We start from the raw sequence: 20,618 nt of genomic DNA on the forward strand, positions 1-20,618 counted from the left end.
CCCCTAATTTTTGACACCCTTATTAATCAAGAACCTGAATGAGGCAATGTTCGGATTGCATTTGGAGGATCGTGAGCAGATTTGGGTCCCTTATCTAAGAAAGGATAGTCATAGTTGTACTTTATTGATCCCGGGAGAAATTGGTTTTCGTTATAGTTGCACCATAAATAATAAATAGTAATAAAACCATAAATAGTTAAATAGTAATATGTAAATTATGCCAGGAAATAAGTCCAGGACCAGCCTATTGGCTCAGGGTGTGCTGAATTAGAGAGGGTCCAGAGGAGGTTCATGAGAATGATTCTGAGAATGGCAGGGTTAACGTGTGAGGAGCATTTGATGGCTTTGTGCCTGTTCTTGCTGGAGTTCAGAAGAATGAGGAGGGAACTCATTGAAACCTGAGGAAAATTGAAAGGCCTAGAAAGAATGGATGTGGAGTGCTGTCATTGAATCTTTCTTTCTCAGAACAAATTGGATTTCTACAACAATTTAGTGGTTTCACATTTAAGCCAATACCAACTTTTTGTGTACCAATGTTAATTTATCAAATATAAATTTTCCAGTTGCTGAAATAAGGACTTAAATTTGTAAGTTCAGATCATTAGTCCAAGTATCTTGTTTACTTGTGCTGGAATATACTTCTATTTACCAAACCCCTTGACCAATGCCAGCAATAAAGGATTGCATCACCAGCAATAAAGTACTTGCTCATTAGTATACTGAAATTGTTGGTTTGTAGCTTACCTTCAGAGTGGAACTTGAGCCCTTCATCTTACTCTGTGGCCTGAGGCTCATCCACTGGGCTTAAATACAGTATAATACCTTGCAAAAGTATCAGGCACATGTATATTGCCAGGGTGTCAAAGACTTTTGCACTGTATTGCTTTTGTCAACATGGAGCAGAGAGTGTGTTTGTAAGTTTGGCAAGAGCAAAGGATGTTTGAACTGACAAAGGTGGAGCACCATGGGACGGGTGTAGGATAGGTGGCAGAGGAGGAACGTCAGGGCGGGGAGTGTGGCACAGGTGCCGACACACCCAGCCCTAAGGCACCAGGCAAGGTAATTTGATTCCAAATACTTGGTTTATATATCATTACAGAATGTCTCTCTAGTGTTTCCTGTTCCCTCCCCTCTCCCTTGTTCCCAACAGTGATTTTCCCTCTTCCTGTTCCCTTCCCATTCTCAGTCCACAATAGAGACCCATATCAGAATCAGGTTCATCATCACACACATGAAATTGAAATTTGTTTCTTTTTACAATACCTAAAATTACCACAGTACCGTGTAAAATTCTTGGGCATCATATATACCCAAGACTTTTCCTCAGTACTGTATATGCCCATATACATATATATATAACCAGAGGAAAAAAAAGTAGTTTGAGGAAGGTTTTATAATGGATAATTGCCAAGCATATTGTATCTTCTGCAAATGAATGTTGAGATATGCACAGAAAATTGCAAGCTGACAGTGCAACTGAGACCAAGGGTGACTGGGATTCCTTGTATTACTTTATAACAAGCTACTTCTTCCCAAGAGTTTCCAAAGCCTCAATTGGGTGATGTGAGTGAGCTGGAGTCGCTCCGGATGCAGGATAGGGGGAATCCTATTCTCCTGTCATGGACTCTACAAGACCTGTTGCACATCGACATGGTGCAGGTGGAGCTAATTCCAGAGAAAAAGGGTCTATTCCTGAAACACGTGGAGTATGAGGTTTCCAGTCAGGTAAGCTTGAATCAAGGGTTTAATTCACCAGTGGCCAGCCATTGGTGTTCTCTGGTTTTGTGTTGTCTTCCACAATGCCCAAGCTTCATTCCCTGTGCTTGCTGACTTGTATTGGCACTTTTTCCCCCAAAGTCTTCATTTTAACATTTGAGTTGTTGTGTTCAAACCCCTCTCTGAATTTGGCACATCCTCTATCTGTAATTTCCTTTTGATCCTACACTCTTCAGACCTTTCTGTAATTTCCTAAGTCTGATCCTGATGGGGAACAGCCATCAGCTTGAAAGATTAACTGTTTTTTTTCCTTTCCATCTGCAGATGCTGCCTGACTTGCTGAATATTTCAGAATTTTTAATTTTTATCCTCAGTTCCTTCAGTGACCAAACTTCATTGATCCAGACTCCGAGCTCACCAATTCACTCCCTAAATCTACTGCTCTTTAAAACTGCTTAAAATCTACTTCACTGACCAAACTTTGGTCCCTGTCCTAATACCTGCTTTTTTTGTTTGAAGTGTCATCAAATTTTTGCTGATTATCTAACCCATGAAACTGTCTTGAAAGCTTAACAAGGAAAAACGTGCCATATAAATGTGAATTATTTTAAAAGACGTTTTGATATTACTGAACTCTCCAATACAATATGATACAAAACAATACATGTAGGAGAGAGATTGCACATCTGGCTGAATGGTGCCGCAACAACCACCTTTTATTTAATGTCAGCAAGGCCAAGGAGATGATTATTGACTTCAGGAGGAGGAAACCGTAGGTCCGTGAGGCCGTCAGTCCTCATCAGGGGATCAGAGGTAGAGACGGTCAGCATCTTTAAGTTCCTCAGTGTTATCATTTCAGAGAACCTGTTCTGAGCCCAGCACATAAGTGAAATTATGAAGAAAGCATGGCAGAGCCTCTACTTCCTGAGGAATTTGTGAAGATTCGGCATGACATCTACAGTCTAACTTTGATGACTTCTATAAACGTGTGGTGGAGAGTTCCCTTGAACAGAAAATCCTACAAAAAGTAGTGGATGTGGCCCAGTCCAACACAGGTGAAACCCTCCCCACTGTTGAGTACATCTACAAGGAGTGTTGTCACAGGAAAGCAGCATTCATCATCAGGGACTCTCACCACAGTGGTCATGCTATCTTCTCACTGCGGCCCTCAGAGAGAAGATACAGGACTCTCACCACCAGGTTCAGGAGCAAGTATTAACTTTTAACGTCAGGCTCCAGAATCAGTGGGGATAATTTCCAGTTAATTTCACTTGCTGTGTCATAGAACTGTTCCCACAGCCTATGGACTAATTTTCAAGGATTCTTCATCTTATTTTCTTGAAATTTATTGCTTTTTTTTTTCTTTTTGTATTTGCACAGTTTTTGTCTTTTGGACACTGGTTGTCCACCTTGTTGGTGAGGTCTTTCATTGATTCTGTTATGGTTATTGGGTTTATTGAGTATGCACACAAGAAAATGAATCTCAGTTGTATATGGTGACATATATGTTCTTTGATATAAATTTATTTTGACTTTGAATCATGGCCTCTTCTCTTTGCAGTTTCTGCTTTGTGAGTGGTTGCCGCCAGTACATTTAACTTACAAGCACATACCTCTATGTTATATGTAATTCTGGTGTATATATTGTATCTTTTCTAAGTATCTTGGGGGCGGAGTCTAGAATTTATTTGTGCATTCTACAAACCCCTAGAACATTCCACATCAGTTACCGCCAGTGAGGTGCTTTTTAAGTATAGTTACTGAGGGAATATGGTATCTGCTATGTTCCTAGTACCACAGGAACAATTAAATTACTAGATTGTTTCTCTGAGTGGTTAAATAAGGGGTAAATATTGCAATAATGCACATGGACTTGCTATAGTGTTACACTGGAATTTTGTGCGCATGCATCTGGAATGATTTATGAACCCATAACTTTATTATTGATCAAGGCAGCCAAAATAAGTCTGAAATAGATTGAACTAGAACTCTTGTTTCAGCTGCCAATCAACATTAGATGAGACAATAGATTTAATGGTTGATGGGAAGTCTGCTTACTTCCAACCAGTTGGGCCCTGTTTGAGTGGTGCAATTGGATCTTCATGACGTCCTTAAGAGTTTGGAATTAAGATGACATAAAACAAAGAAAACTTCAATCATACTCTCTTTTCTTTTCAGCGATTCAAGTCCTCTGTTTATAGACGATACAATGATTTTGTGGTGTTCCATGAGGTGTTGCTCCAGCGATTTCCATATAGAATGGTGCCAGCGCTGCCACCAAAGAGAATGCTAAGAGGTAAAGGCATTAAAGTAAGAGAAGATACATGAAGAGAAATGACAGTGTTATATTGCTATATAGCATACAGTAATTGCTCAGCAAATTGTGCAGAAAAGGACAGAATTATAATGGTAAGGTATAGCAGCAAATAAAGTCAAAGTAGGGCAAACTGGTTTAAAAAAAAATTCTCTGCCTGATTTAAAGTTCTGAGAACAAAACTGAGTTGATAACACATATTTACTGGTGGGGTTTGTGTGATTAAATAGTCATTGTAGAGCTGCATGAGACTGCAGATGCTTGAATCTTGAGCAGAAAATAAACTGCTGGAGGTAAAGAGACGATTGACGCTTTAGGATTGATTGTATAGGGTAAATATAGCCACCACAGAGTGGACAAACAAAGGCTGGTAGGTGATGGGTGGAACCGGGTGAGGTGGGAGTGATTGTCAGATGGAGCAAGGTGGGATTGGGGTAGTTGGTTTAGGGATGGAGGCTGGTGAGTGGCAGGTTGAAACATATGGGGAAAATATCAGGCTTATTGAGTATGTGAGGGGAGGTGGAATGGTCAAGACAGAGGCTGGGAAATGTGAAGTGGAGTCAGATAAGGGGTGTATGATGGGTAGATGGAGCCAGGTTGGGGAGATAATTGGAATTTGTAGGCTAAGGGAGAAGAAATCTAGTTGGATTGGGTAGATGGAACCAGAGGGTAATAAATATAGGTTACTGGGGGAAAGGGTGGTGTGAGAGAAAAAGGCAATGGAAGAAGTGAATAAAGGAAGAGAACCTGTAGGAGAAAGGAATACAAGGAGAATGGGTTACTAGAAAATGGAAAATTCATTGTTCATATCATTGGGCTGTAGGCCATCCAAATGGAATATGAAAATGTTCTTTTCGCTTGCATTTGGTCTCACTGTGGCAATGAAGAAGGATGCGGACAAATGGATTGAGTGCAAATGGGTTGTTGTTATGGACAGTGCAGATGCTCCACCAAGCAGTTGCCTAGTCTTGGGTTGGGTGGAGATGGGTGAGAATTAACATCTGAGAAATAGAGGATTCCACTTCCATGTAACTCATACCCCTAGTTTTCTTGATTGCTGCTACTGGTCTGTCAAGGTGTTTTTCCTCACGTTTGTCTTTTTCCTTACCAAGACTTTTTATCCTTCATTTGATTCTATTTGCCAATCATATGTGTTTTGTCCCTCCTGGGCTATTATCCTTTCTACCACTTACTTCCATCTGCCCATCATCCCTCCCTTATCATCTTCCAGCCTCTGTCTTTACCTCCCTCTCTTCTTTTTCCCACACTCCTCTTACTTGGTTCCATCCACTTGATTTATGCTTTCCCTTTACTGTTTTCACCTTTGCATAGACAATTGGTTAACCTAGAAAAAGTTACTTCAAGCCTACAATCCCGGAGAGCAAAACAATAGCAGAGTAATACTGTATACTTTGGTTCTCTCTTCATGTAAGAGGACATACATAATTTCTCAAAAATGGTAGGTAATTAAGAATCTAATATGAAAGAAGAATTTTAAGGAAATTAGTATTTGTAAAAGGGTGGGGGAAGTACTGGAGAATTTGTATCAAAAGGCAGTAAATTCCTAGCATCTGATCATTTGCATTCTAGAAATTATTGGAAAGTACAGCCTTGGAAATCATAAATGCATTTTGTCATCTGTAAAGTCTTATAGATTGTGGAATGGTTGCTGCAGATTTGGAGGATATTTCTCAAAAAAATGGGCTGAGCCCAATTAAAAGAAAATAGAGAACTCTACACCAATTGCCTAACATAAGAGGGGGAGATGCTGGAGATGTGCATTAAGGATGTGATAATGGTGATTTTAAAAAATACATTTTTTTTTTAAAATGGCAGAATTAGACAAAGTCAGCAAGAATTTGTGGAAGATAAATTGTTTAACAAAATTTGTGGAGTTTCTTTTAATGTAACAAGCAAAATAAATAAAAGAGTACTAGCGTATGTGATGTGTTTGAATTTTCAGAATGCATTAGGATCAGGAACCTCAAATCTGTTTCACCATTTACTTGAAATTCTGCAGGTACTGTAAGCTCAGAGTAGCACACACAAAATGCTGGAGGAACTCTGGGTTAGGAAGCATCCATTGAAAGGACCAATTGATGTTTTGAGCTGAGATCCTTCTTGAGGATAGGTCACCAGTTCCACAAATCCGTAATTCCTGTACAGCTTATTGTTAAAGCATATGCAGATGTGGGTAATATATCTCTGTGAGTTCCATGCCCACCATGACTCTGAGCTCTTCTTCCGCTGCCTCCGTCTCCATGCCTACTTCTTTGGCAAGGACTCTTCAACCTGCATCAATGACCCCTTCCCCTGTCTTCAACCCTCCTCCTCTTCCTGGACACCCCACTCTGATATTCTGCCTGCTCCAAATCTTTTCATTGCTAACTGCCAACGAGATATCAACTGTTTTGACTTCACCAATCCTGACTCCAATTCTATCCTCACTCCTTCCAAAAGAACTGCTCTTCACACTCTCCACACTAATCCTAACATCATCATCAAACCCGTAGATAAGGGGGGTGCTGTAGTAGTCTGGTAGACTGCCAGGCGACAGCTGTCGACACCTCTTCTTACTTACCCCTCAAAGAGGACCACACTAAGAAACACCAGGCCATCACCTCCCACACCATCACCAACCTTATTAACTCTGGGTATCTCCCATCCACTTCCACCAACCTCATAGTTCCCTAACCCCGCAACCTCCCATTTCTACCTCCTACCAAAGATCCACAAACCTGCCTGTCCAGGTAGACCCAATGTTTCTGCTTGTCCTTACCCCACTGAACTCGTATCTGAATACCTTGACCCAGTTTTATCCCCCCCACAATTCAGTCCCTTCCTACCTACATCCATGACACTTCACACACTCTTGATCTTCTCAATGATTTCAAGTTCCTGGCCCTGAACATCTTATTTTCACTATGGAAGTGCAATCCCTATACACCTCCATCCCCCACCACGAAGGCCTCAAAGCTCTCCATTTCTTTCTGGATACCAAACCCAGCAGTTTCCCCTCCACCACCACTGTCTCCGTCTGGCCGAACTGGTCTTCACTCTCAATAATTTCTCCTTCGTTTCCTCCCACTTCCTGCAAACGAAAGGTGTAGCAATGGGCACTTGCGTAGTTCTCTGCTCTGCCTGCCTTTTTGTTGGCTACATATGTTCTAAGCCTGCACTGGTATCATGCCCCCACTTTCCCTGCGCTACATCGATGACTGCATTGGTGCTGCTTCCTGCACACATGTGGAGCTCATTTACTTCGTCAACTTTGCCTCCAACTTCCACCCTGCCCTCAACTTTACCTGGTCCATTTCTGACTCCTCTCTCCTCTTTTTCGATCTCTTTGTCTTTATCTCTGGAGATAGCTTATCTACCGATGTGTTTTATAAACCCACTGACTCTCACAGTTATCTGGAGTCTGTTCCCACCTGGTTACTTGTACAAATGCTATCCCTTCCCTCAATTCCTCCGACTCCACTGCATCTGCTCTCAGGACAAGGATTTTCTTTCCAAAACTAAGGAGATGCCCTCCTCTTTCAAAGAAAAGGGCTCCCTTCCTCTACCTTTAACACTGCCTTTAACTGCGTCTCTTCCATTTTATGCACGTCTGCCCTTACCCTATCCTTGTGGTACACCACCAGGGATAATGTTCCTCTTGTCTCACCTATCACCCTGCCAGCCTCTGCATCCAGCACATAATTCTCTGTAACTTCCCCCATCTGCCGAAGAAGAGCAAGGTGGCATGCCTGAATGACTATCGACCTGTGGCTCTGACATCAATTGCTATGAAGTGCTTCGAGCGATTGGTTATGGCACACATCAACCACAGCCTACCGGTCAACCTCGACGCTTTGCAATTTGCCTACTGGAGCAACAGGTCAACGGCAGATGCCATGTCTCTGGCCCTACATTCCTCCTTAGAACACCTGGAGAATAAAGACACATACGTAAGGCTCCTTTTCATTGACTACACCTCTGCCTACATCCGTAGAGGATGTTCTAGGAGTCTGTGGTGGCCAGTGCTATCATGTTTGCTGTCGTTTGCTGGGGCAGCAGGCTGAACGTAGCAGACACCAACAGAATCAACAAACTCATTCGTAAGGCCAGTGATGTTGTGGGGAATGGGACTGGACTCTCTGACGGTGGTGTCTGAAAAGAGGATGCTGTCCAAGTTGCATGCCATCTTGGACAATGCCTCCCATCCACTACATAATGTACTGGGTAGGCACAGGAGTACATTCAGCCAGAGACCCATTCCACCGAGATGCAACACAGAACGTCGTAGGAAGTCATTCCTGCCTGTGGCCATCAAACTTTACAACTGCTCCCTTGGAGGGTCAGACACCCTGAGCCAATAGGCTGGTCCTGGACTTATTTCCTGGCATAATTTACATATTACTATTTAACTATTTATGGTTTTATTACTGTTTATTATTTATGGTACAACTTTAAAGAAAACCAATTTCCCCCGGGATCAATAAAGTATGACTATGACTTTCATAATACTATCATTCCAAATAAACTGATTCCTAAGCTCCGGAACCTGGGCTTTAGCACTTAGATCTGCAGCTGGATCTTCAACTTCCTCACAGACAGGACCCAGGCTGTAAAAATAGGGGACAAGCTTTCCTCTACAATCACTCTGAGCACCGGTGCCCCACAAGGCTGTGTACTCAGCCCTCTGCTGTACTCATTGTACACCCATGATTGTGCAGCCAACTTTCCATTGAACTCAATGTATAAGTTTGCTGATGACACAACAATTGTAGGCTGTATCTCGGGTAATGATGAGTTTGAGTACAGAGTGGAAATTAAGAACCTGGTGGCGTGGTGCGAAGACAATAACCTACCCTATCCCTCAACGTTATCAAGACGAAGGAATTGGTTGTCGACTTCAGAAGGAGTAGCGGACCGCATGACCCAATTTACATCAGTAGTGCGCAAGTGGAACAGGTCAAAAGCTTTTAGTTCCTCAGGGTCAATGTCACAAACGACCTGATTTGGTCCAACCAAGCAGAGTCCACTGCCAAGAAGGCCCACCAGCGTCTTTACTTCCTGAGAAAACTGAAGAAATTTGGCCTGTCCCCTAAAACCCTCACTAATTTTTATAGATGCACCGTAGAAAGCATTCTTCTAGGGTGCATCACAACCTGGTATGGAAGTTGTCCTGTCCAAGACCGGAAGAAGCTGCAGAAGATCATGAACACGACACAGCACATCACACAAACCAATCATCTGTCCTTAGACTCAGTTTACACCACACGCTGTCAGAGCAGTGCTGCCAGGATAATCAAGGACACGACCCACCCAGCCAACACACTCTTCGTCCCCCTTCCCTCCGGGAGAAGGCTCAGGAGCTTGAAGACTCGTACGGCCAGATTTGGGAACAGCTTCCTTCCAACTATGATAAGACTGCTGAACGGATCCTGACCCGGATCTGGGCCATACCCTCCAAATATCCAGACCTGCCTCTCAGTTTTTTTGCACTACCTTACTTTCAATTTTTCTGTTTTCTATTTATGATTTATAATTTGAATTTTTAATATTTACTATCAATTTGTAATCCAGGGAGCAGGAAGAGCAGAGTCAAATATTGCTGTGGTGATTGTACCTTCTAGTATCAATTGTTTGGCGACAATAAAGTATAAAGTATCTCCAACAGGATCCCATGCCAGGCACATCCTTCTCTCCCCAAACCCCCCTCCCCCCACTTTCTGCTTTCCACAGGGATCATTCCCTCGTTCCCTACGCGATTTCCTTGTCCATCCATTTTTCCCCACTGATCTCCCTCCTGGCACTTATCCTTCCAAGAGGAGCAAGTGCTACACCTGCCCCTAACACCATCTCCCTCACTATCATTCAGAGCCCCAAACAGTCCTTCCAGGTGAGGTTACACTTCACCTATGAGTCTCTTGGAGTCATTTACTGTATCCAGTGCTCCTAGTAGGGCCTTCTGTATATTGGTGGGACCTGATATAGATTGGGAGACAGCTTTGCTGAACACTTATGCTCCATGTGCCAGAAAAAGCAGAATCTCCCAGTGTCTACCCATTTTAATTCCACTTCCCATTCCTATTCTAACATGTCAGTTCATGGCCTGTTCTACTACCGTGATGAGGATCAGGAGCAACACCTTGTAATCCAACCTGATGGCATAAGCATCGATTTCTCGAACTTCCAGTAATGCACTACCCCCCCCACCCCCTCTCCCTCACCATTCCCCATTCCCATTTTCCTCTCTCAATGTATCTCCTGACCTGCCCATCACCTCCCCCTGGTGCTCCTCCCCTTTCCCTTTCTTTCATGGCATTCTTTTCTCTCCTATCAGATTCCCTCTTCACCAGCCCTTCACCTTTCACCAATCGACTTCCCAGTTCTTTAATTCACCCCTCCCAGTTTCCCTATCACCTACTACCTTGTACATAAGAACATAAGAAATAGGAACAGGAGTAGGCCATTGAGCCCATCGAGCGTGCTCTGCCATTCAATAAGATCATGACTGATCTAGCCATGGACTCATCTGCACCTACTTGCCTTTACCCCATAGCCCTTAATTCCCCTACTATGCAAAAAATCTATCCAGCCTTCCTTAAGTATATTTACTGAGGTAGCTTCCACTGTTTCATTGGGCAGAGATTTCACCACCACTCTCTGGGAAAAGCAGTTCCTCCTCATCTCCATCCTAAATCTACTCCCTTGAATCTTGAGGCTATGTCCCCCGGTTCTAGTCTTGCCTACCAGCGGAAACAACTTTCTTGCCTCTATCTGCAATTTTTTACCATTTAAACAATAACCTGCTCTGTCATTTTCCTTTCAAAGTGGATGATCTCGCATTTACCAGCGTTGTACTCCAGACCCTTGCCCACTCACTTAACCTATCTATATCTCTCTGCAGACTGTCCGTATCTTCTGCACAATCTGCTACTCCACTCAATTTAGTATCATCAGCAAACTTACACTACACTTGGTCCCCTCTTCTAGATCATTAATGTGTATTGTGAACAGTTGTGGGCCCAGCACTGACCCCTGCGGCACACCGCTCACCACTGATTGTCAAACAGAGAAATACTCATGTATCCCAACTCTGTGCTTTCTGTTAGTTAACCAATCCTCTGTCCATGCTAATACATCACCCCCAACTCTATGCATCCTTATTTTATGAATAATTCTTTTATGTGGAACCTTATTGAACGCCTTCTGGAAATCCAAGTAAACAACATATTTCTTCCTCCCCTCACTCCACCTTCTTAGTCTGACTTCTCATCTTTTTTTCTCCAGTTCCAAGGATGAAGTGTCTCAGCCCAAAATGTCGACTGTTCACTCTTTTCCATAGATGCTGCCTGGCCTGCTGAGTTCCTCTAGCATTTTGTGTGTATTGTTTGGATTTCCAGCATCTGCAGATTTTCTCTTGTTGATAATATGCTGGCAAGGATTGAAAAGTGGTTCGTAGACTGTAAACAGAGGAGCAAAATGGGTCTTTCAGGCGGCTGGTCCTGATTGGTGGGGTACTATGTTGATCAGTGGTTACGGCCCCAGCTATTCATGATATAAACGGGTGAGGGTTGAAGGAATTTGAATGCAATATTTATAACAGCATGAAGCTAGGTGGGATTAAGAACATAGAGCATAGAAAATCTACAGCACATCACAGGCCTTCAGCCCACAATGTTGTACCGACCATGTAACCTATTCGAGAAGCTGTCTAGAATCTCCCTACCACATTGTCTTCTATTTTTTTTAAGCTCCACGTATCTATCTAAGAGTCTCTTAAAAGACCCTATTGCATCTGTCTCTACCACCTTCACTGGCAGTGCATTCCACGCATGCCTTTTCATGGCCTCTTCCAGCTCTCCTAGTTTCATTCTTGGGCTCCTTCCTGGCACCCTTGTAATTTTCTAGAGCTCTAACTGTAGCTAGTTTCTTGAACCTTTCGTATGCTTCTTCTTAACTAGATTTTCTACATCCTTTGTACACCATGGTTCTTTTACCCTACCATCCTTTCCGTGCCTCAATATAGAACACTATGCAAATATTCCCTGATCATTTGCCACATTTTTGTTGTGCATTTCCCTGAGAACATCTGTTCCCAAGTTCCTGCCTAATGGTATCATTACCCTACCCCAATTAAATGTTTCCCAAATTTTCTAGCCTATCCCTCTCCAGTGCTATTGTAAAGGAGATAGAGTTGTGATCACTACCTCCAAAATGCTCTCCCACTGAGAGATCTGACACCTGACCAGGTTCATTTCCCAATACCAGATCAAGTATGGCCTCTCTTCTAGTTGGCTTATCTACATATTGCATCAGGAAACCTTAAACACACCCAACAAGCTCTACGGAGATGCCAATGAATATTAGGAAAGTTAAAATCGCCCATCACGTCAACCTTATTATTGCACCGTTCCAGAATCTGCCTCCCTATCTGCTCCTTGATGTCTCTGTTACTATTGGGGGGGGGTTTATAAAAAAACATCCAGTGGAATTATTGCCCCCTTCCTGTTTCCGACTTCTACCCACAAAGACTCAGGAGACAATCCCGCCATGATTTCCTCCTTTTCTGCAGCTGTGATACTATCTCTAATCAACAGTGCCATGCCCTCACCTCTTTATCTCTCTCCCTGTCCTTTTTGAAACACCTAAAGCCTGGTACACTCAGCAGCCATTCCTGCCCCTAATTCATCCAAGTCTCTGTAATGGCTACATCATCATAGTTCCACGTATTGATCCACACTCTAACTCATCCACCTTGCTCATGATACTCCTTGCATTAAAATAGACAGATCTCAGACCATCTGGCTAAGTGCTTCTTTGCTCTTATCATTTGCCTACCCTTCCTCATAAACTCCCTACAAACTCCCTTCTCCACTTGTGTGCCAACCACCCCACCCTCTGCCTTTTCACTTTGGTCCTCACCCCCCTGTAAATCTAGTTTAAACCCTCCCCAACAGCATTAGCAAACCTCCCCCCCAGGATATTGGTTCCCCTCCAGTTCAGGTGCAACTCATCCCATTTGTACAGGTCACGCCTTCCCCAGAAAAGTTTCCAATGATCCAAGAACTTGAAACCCTGCCCCCTGCACCATCTCCTCAGCCACTCATTCATCTGTGCTATCTTTCTGTCTGACCTTCATCAGTTTGTGACACTGGGAGTAATCTGGAGATTACCACCTTGGAGGTCCTGCTCTTCAGCCTCCTTCCTAACTCCCTAAACCTGCTGTGCAGGATCTCTACCCCTCTCCTGCCTATGTCATTGGTACCAATATGTACCACAATTTCTGCTCACCCTCCCCTTCAAGAATATTCTGCAACTGCTCAGAGACATCCTGGACCCTAGTAACCGGGAGGCAACACACTATCCTAGTGTCTCTTCTGAGGAGAAAGTTAATTAGCTTTAAGATGATTTTGAGAAGTACATACCAGATGCAATGTGGCATACATAAATGAGGTTGTAAATGTGACAATAAATACTGGTGTTTGGAGAGATTTGCCAAATACCGAACATGTATTTCAAAGATATGTATCCAGGAACAGCGAGTAATTAGGAAAGCAAAAAGGATGTTGATATTCATTATAAGAAGAGTGGAGTCTAAACCTGGAAAATCTTCCTACAGCTGTCCAGGACTTCATAAAGACAAAGTGCTGTTGAGAGATTTGGTTGTTCATTTCAGGAAGATAGAAGGTTGACTGCTGGAATAAATGGGTTGTCTAATGAGGAAAAATTGCTGATTCCAGCAGCTGCAGTCCCTTGTGCTTCATAAAATTGAATGGGTTTGGCCTCTACCCTAGGATCTATGAAAGGTGATGTGCTTTGAAGGCAGTTCTTCTGGCAGGGCAATCTCAAATGAGAGGACACTTTGGGGATAAAAGGATGCTCATTTAATTTGTAGTTGACATAGAACGTTTTTTCTCTGCATTGTGACTGTATCTCAGAGAGCCTTGGATATTCAGTCATCATTAAGTATATTCAAGTCTGAGGTAAATTGTTTTGAATTAAAGGTAGTAAGGATTCTGGAGATCAGATAAGAAAGCTGGATTGAGACCAATACTTAACAATTAACTTATTGCTCACTAGGGTATGTATAGTCTATTCCTGTGCCTGTTTCTTAAAATTATTCATGGAATTGAGCAAATATTGCTCACTTTAGTGCATTGTATTGATGAAATGGGGTACTAATCTTGCTGCTCCCATTGTTACAAAGCTTTCCTTCCCATTTGGTGATAGAATTGGGACACAACTGAGCTAAGGTGACAGTGGTCATGCTTAATGCTTAAGATTTTTGAGGAGTGTTTTTAAAGACAAAATACTTGGTTATGTTGTAGCTTTAGTAATAAAATAAAAAGCTGAAAACATTCAACACTGAGGTGACATTTCATATTGAAGATCTTTTGAAGACCCTCGTCTGATGGAGGGTCTTCAACCTGAAGCATTAGCACCATTTCTCCTTGAACAGATGCTTACTGACCTGTTGAATGTTTTCAGCGTGTTTATTTCAAATTTCTGGCGTCTTTGATTCATCTGATTTTCAGTGTTTACTCTGGTTTGCATTAAATTGTTGAAATTTCTCCCTCATACATACAGCTGATAGGGAGTTCATTGAATCTCGGCGGCGAGCTCTGAAGCGTTTTGTTAACTTGGTGGCTCGTCATCCATTTTTCTCCAAAGATGAAATTCTGCAGATTTTCCTGTGTTTCAGTGGTCCTGTGAGTATTAACTAAAATGACTGCTTTAGTTGGGTTGTTTCTTGGGTATTTTATTTATGTAGTGATACACCATGGAGTAGGCCCTTCCAGCCATTCAAACCACACTGCACAGCAACCCCCCACCCCCACCCCGACAAACTCAGTTAACCCTAACCTAATCACGGGACAATTTACAATGTAAGTCTTTGGACTGTGGGAGGAAACCAGAGCACCAGGGAAAAATCTACATATTCCACCAGGAGGACATACAGAAACTCCTTGGAGAATTGAACTCTAAACTGTGGAACCCCCAGAATTGTAATAGCGTCATGCTAACTGCTACACTATCGTGAAGGTGATCCCTGGAACGCCCTGAGCTGCAGTAGTGTCACACTAACTGCTACACCACCATGGAGGTTTAAATTGACTGAGGAAAAACTGAGAACTGTTTTCTGCCTACATCCCATCAATGTTACTGTGTTGAAGAAAGACCATGCACCACCACCTATAGATGATGGGGAAAAGCAATTCTTTTGAATGCACACCATGCTACAGGATCCCAGAACTGGGTAGGGGGAAGGTGAGAGGGATCTGTAATTGATGCAGTCAAATGGAAATGATTTTTAATATCTTGATGTCTTTATAGTGAAAAAGCTGACATAGCAACAAATGGAATTGATCTGTCCCATTCCACTTTGCTTACCACAGTCAGCATGCTGAGAATAATATTTCCATTAATATATGATTTGGGTTCTTTTTTTGTTTTTGGAATAAAAGCATTGCCTATCTTTGCACCTCTGATGTGCCAAATGTCTGGTTTGGATCTGTGTGACTCCCAGTCCTGCATCATTGTGGCTGTCTTAACAGCCTTCCAGAATGATGGAGCAAACATCAGGTGCACAGAACTGCTGTGCTATCTTCATGCCATTCACTCAACCAATGAGAAATATGCAATAAATGCTGCCTTTGATTTTTATAAAATGCTAATTAAAACTGACTCTTTGAGACATGATTTTCAAGGTTTTTTGTGTTTTTTTTCCTTTAAAGGATGTTCAAAATAAAATCCGTGAATCATTGCGAGGAATGGGTGATGAGTTCCTGACATGTGGAATTGCACCAACAGCCAAGGTAATGTTTTGAACCTTGGTGTTATACTTGTAACTTCCTCAGCTGGGCACTGTTGGTTTTGCTACATATGATCTTTATGTTGCGTGTATAGCAAGTATAAGGAAGTCCAAGTACTGCAGGTGCTAGAAATGCTCAATTGTCAGGCAGCTTCTGTGAAGAGATAAACAGTTAATATTTCTGATCAATGACCTTTTATCAGAACCAGAAAAGCAAGAAAATAAGCATCTTTTGAAGTTGCGGAGAGGTGGAGAGAATATGCAATGTCTATGACAGCATGGATTGTCCAGGTGGCACAGATCCTGTCAGTTTCTTGTAAGAGCGGATGAAGAATCCTTGTATTTACAGCTAATCTGACTGGAGGAGATGATGAAGGGCAGTTAAAGGAAAGAAAAATGCTGGAAATGTGAGACGTAAAATAGAGCAACCAATAGAAACTTGAAATAAAAACAGGATAGTGGAAATACTAGATCATTTCTCAACTATACAGAGAGAAACCGAGGAAATATTGTAGATGGATGAACTTGTTTCAAAATTCTTTCTTACAAACAGGAAAAGCTAGTAATTTGAAATCTTTGAATTCAGCATTGAGTCTTGAGGCCTGTAATATTGAAGATAAAGTGCTCTTCCTCTAAGTTACTTTGGGCTTTGTTGCTACAATATAGGAAGACAAATTTGTAGTATGCTGGAAGTTTGAGAGTGTCAATGGCAGAAGTAAGTGCAGTTGCTATTACTAGGGAGATGATGCTGGGGAAACTGAAAGGTCTAAAGGGAGATGAGCCATCTGGATCTGATCAGCTACACCCAGGGTTCTAAAAGAAGTAGCAGAAGAGGTTGTGGAGGGGAAGTAGTGATCTTTTAAGAATCAATAGATTCTGGCATGGTTCCAGAGGACTGGAAAATTACAAATGTTACTCCACTCTTTCAAGAAGGGAGGGAGGCAGAAGAAAGGAAATTAGCTTGACATTCGTGATTGGGAGGATGTTTGAGTCAATTATTAAGTATGTGGTTTCGGAGTACTTGGAGGCACATGACCAAATAGGCCAAAGTCAACATGGTTTCCTTATGGGAAAATCTTGTGTGACAAATCTGTTGGAATTCTTTAAGGAAATAACAAGCAGGATAGACAAATGAAAATTAGATGTTTTGTACTTGGAGTTCCAGAAGGCTTTGACAAGGTGCTGCACATGAGGCTGCTAAACAGGATAAGAGCTCAGGATGTGACAGGAAAGATACTTGCATGGATAGAACATTGGCTGATTGGGAGGAGGTGAAGATTGGGGGGGGGGGAAAGGGGTCCTCTTTGGATTGTTTGCCAATGTCTAGTAGTGTTCCACAGGGGTCTGTGTTGGGACTGCTTTTTATGTTGTATTCCAATGATTTGGATGATGAAATTGATGACTTTGTGGCTAAGTCTGCAGACAATTCAAAGATAGGTGGCAGGGCAGGTAGTATTCAGGAAACAGAAAGGCTGCAGAAGGGCTTGGATTAGGAAAATGGGAAAAGAGGTGGCAGATGGAATATCATGTGGAGAAGTGTATGATCATGAACTTTGGTAGAAGGAATAAAAGCATAGACTATTTTCTAAATGAGGAGGAAATTCAAAAATGTGAGGTGCAAAGGGATTTGGGAGTCCTCGTACAGGATTCCCTAAAGGTTAATTTGCAGGTTGAATTGGTGGTGAGAAAGGCGAATGCAATGTTAGCATTCTTTTCAAGAGACAGAATATAAAAGCAAAGATGTAATGCTGAGGCTGTATAAGGCACTAATGAGGCCTTATTTGGGGTATTGAGAGAGTTTTGGGTCCCTAATTTAAGAAAGGATGTGCTGACATTTGAGGGGGTTCAGAGGAGGTTCATAGAATGATTGTGGGAATGGCATGCGAGCAGTTATTGAAGGCTCAGGGCTTGTACTCACTAGAATTTAGAAGAATGAGGGGGGATCTCACTGAATCTTATCAAATGTTGAAAGGCCTTGATAGAATGGATGTGAAGAGGATGTTTCCTTTGGTGGGGGAGTCTAGGACCAGCGGGCACAGCCTCAAAATAAAAGGATGTCTTTTTAGAATAGAGATGAGGAATTTCTTTAGCCAGAGGATGGTGAATCTATGGAATTTGTTGCCAGAGGCGGCTGTGGAATCCAGGTCACTAGGTAATTTTAAGGTGGAGGTTGGTAGCTTCTTGATTAGTCGGCATGAAAGGTTACGTGGAGAAGGCAAGAGAATGCAGCTGAAGGAAATAGATTAGCCATGATGAAATGGTGGAGCAGACACAATGGATCAAATGGCCTAATTCTGCTCCTATGTCTTGTAAGGATGAGGTGAAAGGTCAGATGTTGCACTTCCTGCAGTTGGATGGGAAAATTCTGAGAAGGGGGGTAATTGCTGGAAATGGAAGAATACACTGGAAAGTCAGAGAATGTCTCTTCAGAATGCTGAAACAGGAGGTAGAGCTGTGTCTGACGGTTGAATCTTATTCACAATAGAGGGTAATAAGTTGAATGTGGAGGTATTTGAAGTAGAAGATAGGGATGCGGCAAACTATCTTGGAGGAATAGAGAAGATGAAAGCAGAAATGTGGCAAGTAGAAGTGTTTGTTTAGAGTAATGGAACCAATGTTGTGGGGCACAAGAAGCGGAGAATGTCATGGGTTCCTTTTTGGCAGCATGATGGTTAGAGTTTATAATCAGGTGTCGTTGTACTGGTGTAGGTCACTCTCCTATTGGTAACAATTTTTAAGTTTTCAAATCAAAGTTCTATGCAATTAGTTTAAATGAATGAAAGGATCTGTGTTCTGCTTTTTGGAACTAAGGCTAGTCAAATGGTGCATCAGATGGTCCACAGATTTGCTGTTCCGTTAAGGCTAATCTGTAACTTGGTTCCATTTGTCCAATTTTGATCTGTTTCCTTTAATGTTCTTCCCAACATTCCTGTACATCATTTATGAAAAATAAGTACCTTTTTTTTATTTTGAAGGAGAGAAGGTATTGCAATAAAATTATTAGATTATTTAGTGAGCAAAAAGCAAACTGCTGGAGAAACTCCGTTTAGGCATCTGACTCCTGATGAGGATCTTGATCCGAAATGTTGATTGTCAAGTCAAGTCACTTTTTTTATTGTAATTTCAACCATAACTGCTGGTACAGAACATAGTAAAAATGAGACAACATTTTCCAGGACCATGGTGCTACATGAAACAATACAAAAACTACACTGAACTACGTAAAACAAAACACAAAAACTACACTGGACTACAGACCTATCCAGGACTGCATAAAGTGCACAAAACAGTGCAGGCATTACAATAAATAATAACAAATAATAAACAAGACAGTAGAGTAGAGGGTATAGTAGGTTGGTGTCAAGCCAGGCTCTGGGTATTGAGGAGTCTAATGGCTTTGGGGGAAGAAACTGTTACATAGTCTGGTCGTGAGAGCCCGAATGCTTCGGTGCCTTTTTCCAGATGGCAGGAGGAAGAAGAGTTTATATGAGGGGGGTGTGGGATCCTTCATAATGCTGTTTGCTTTGCGGATGCAGCATGTGGTGTAAATGTCTGTGATGGCGGGAAGAGAGACCCCGATGATCTCAGCTGACCTCACTATCTGCTGCGGGGTCTTGCGATCCGAGATGGTACAATTTCCGAACCAGGCCGTGATGCAGCTCTCTGTATCCAGAGTTGTTGCCCGACCTGCTGAGCTCTTCCAGCAGTTTTTGTTTGCTGTGGATTACAGCATCTGCAGTCTCTTGTGTCTATGGATAATCAAGTTGGTTGAGGACTAAATATTGGCACCAAGGAGAATTTCTCTCCACTGGTCCTCTGTCCACCAGAAAAAGTAGGTAGGGCATTTCATTCAAAATTCACTACCTCCAACTATGTAGCACTTTTCAATATTGTATTTGTGTTTCTGTCTGGAACTAGGACCCATAAAATTCTAATTCAGTACCACAGAGACAGAAATGTAGAGCAGGAAGTGTTTAGCTGAGCAGGTAGTCATCTGTGAACAAAGAATCATTAACATTTTGGACCAAGAACTCAACCAGAACTAGAAAAGTTAACAGATGAGTGTGTTTTTAAGTTGCGGGGAAAGAGAGGTAGAGACATTGTGGGGAATATGGAAAATAGTTATTCTGGCATGGAAAACATCATAGCATTTTCTAAAACTGATTTGCTTCAAGAAAAAAAGTGGCCAATTTTCTTTTTGTTGAAGGAAGCTAATGATTTCATTGTTTTGATTTTACCTTTTTGCCCAAAATGCAGGAACTTCTGCCTCCAGATATCCAGGCTCAGTTTGGTGCCAGCAGGGAACTGATACGAAACATTTACAGCAGCTTCCATAAGCTAAGGGACCGGGCAGAGAGGATGGCATTTAGATCTGCTGAAAACGCTTCTGATCTCCTGCTGTTCGGCAAGGAGTTGAGGCAAGGATTGAGCGATTCTCCATATCTGACTATATAATACATACTCCTTTATAAATCAAAGCAACTTCCCCTTTTGCAGAGGGTACAAGTAATTAACATAAAAGCTTCTGTATCTTTTAATAGCCTGCATAATGAAGTAATGCTTAATTACTTATTCTCACTTCTGCTAATAAATCCTATCCTCTAGCTTATAGGAAAAGTATAGACTTCACCAACTCTTTTTGTCACAGAGCCTTTGAGCTTCGGTGTTCGCTCGCAATGCCGAGAAGTGCACTTACTGTTTCTGTGCTTGGGGGAGAGTGGGTGGAAGAACTGAGTTAAGCTGAGGTAATTGCTTCCAAGATCCACATGGAACAGCGCATAC

General features: G+C 42.2%; 1 protein-coding gene across 2 annotated transcripts in view; it reads left to right on the forward strand.

The window, feature by feature from the left end:
- Positions 1 to 20,618, forward strand: part of snx8a (sorting nexin 8a) — a 47,534-nt gene that overhangs the window by 12,943 nt on the left and 13,973 nt on the right. For both annotated transcript variants that reach the window (XM_072268385.1, XM_072268386.1), the window contains exons 4-8: positions 1,538 to 1,725; positions 3,895 to 4,012; positions 14,612 to 14,733; positions 15,760 to 15,840; positions 20,094 to 20,254. In XM_072268385.1, coding sequence (XP_072124486.1) covers positions 1,538 to 1,725; positions 3,895 to 4,012; positions 14,612 to 14,733; positions 15,760 to 15,840; positions 20,094 to 20,254 — 670 coding nt within the window. The remainder of the gene's footprint in view (positions 1 to 1,537; positions 1,726 to 3,894; positions 4,013 to 14,611; positions 14,734 to 15,759; positions 15,841 to 20,093; positions 20,255 to 20,618) is intronic.

This window comes from Mobula birostris, chromosome 9 (assembly GCF_030028105.1).
Source record: "Mobula birostris isolate sMobBir1 chromosome 9, sMobBir1.hap1, whole genome shotgun sequence".
Lineage (NCBI taxonomy): Eukaryota > Metazoa > Chordata > Chondrichthyes > Myliobatiformes > Myliobatidae > Mobula > Mobula birostris.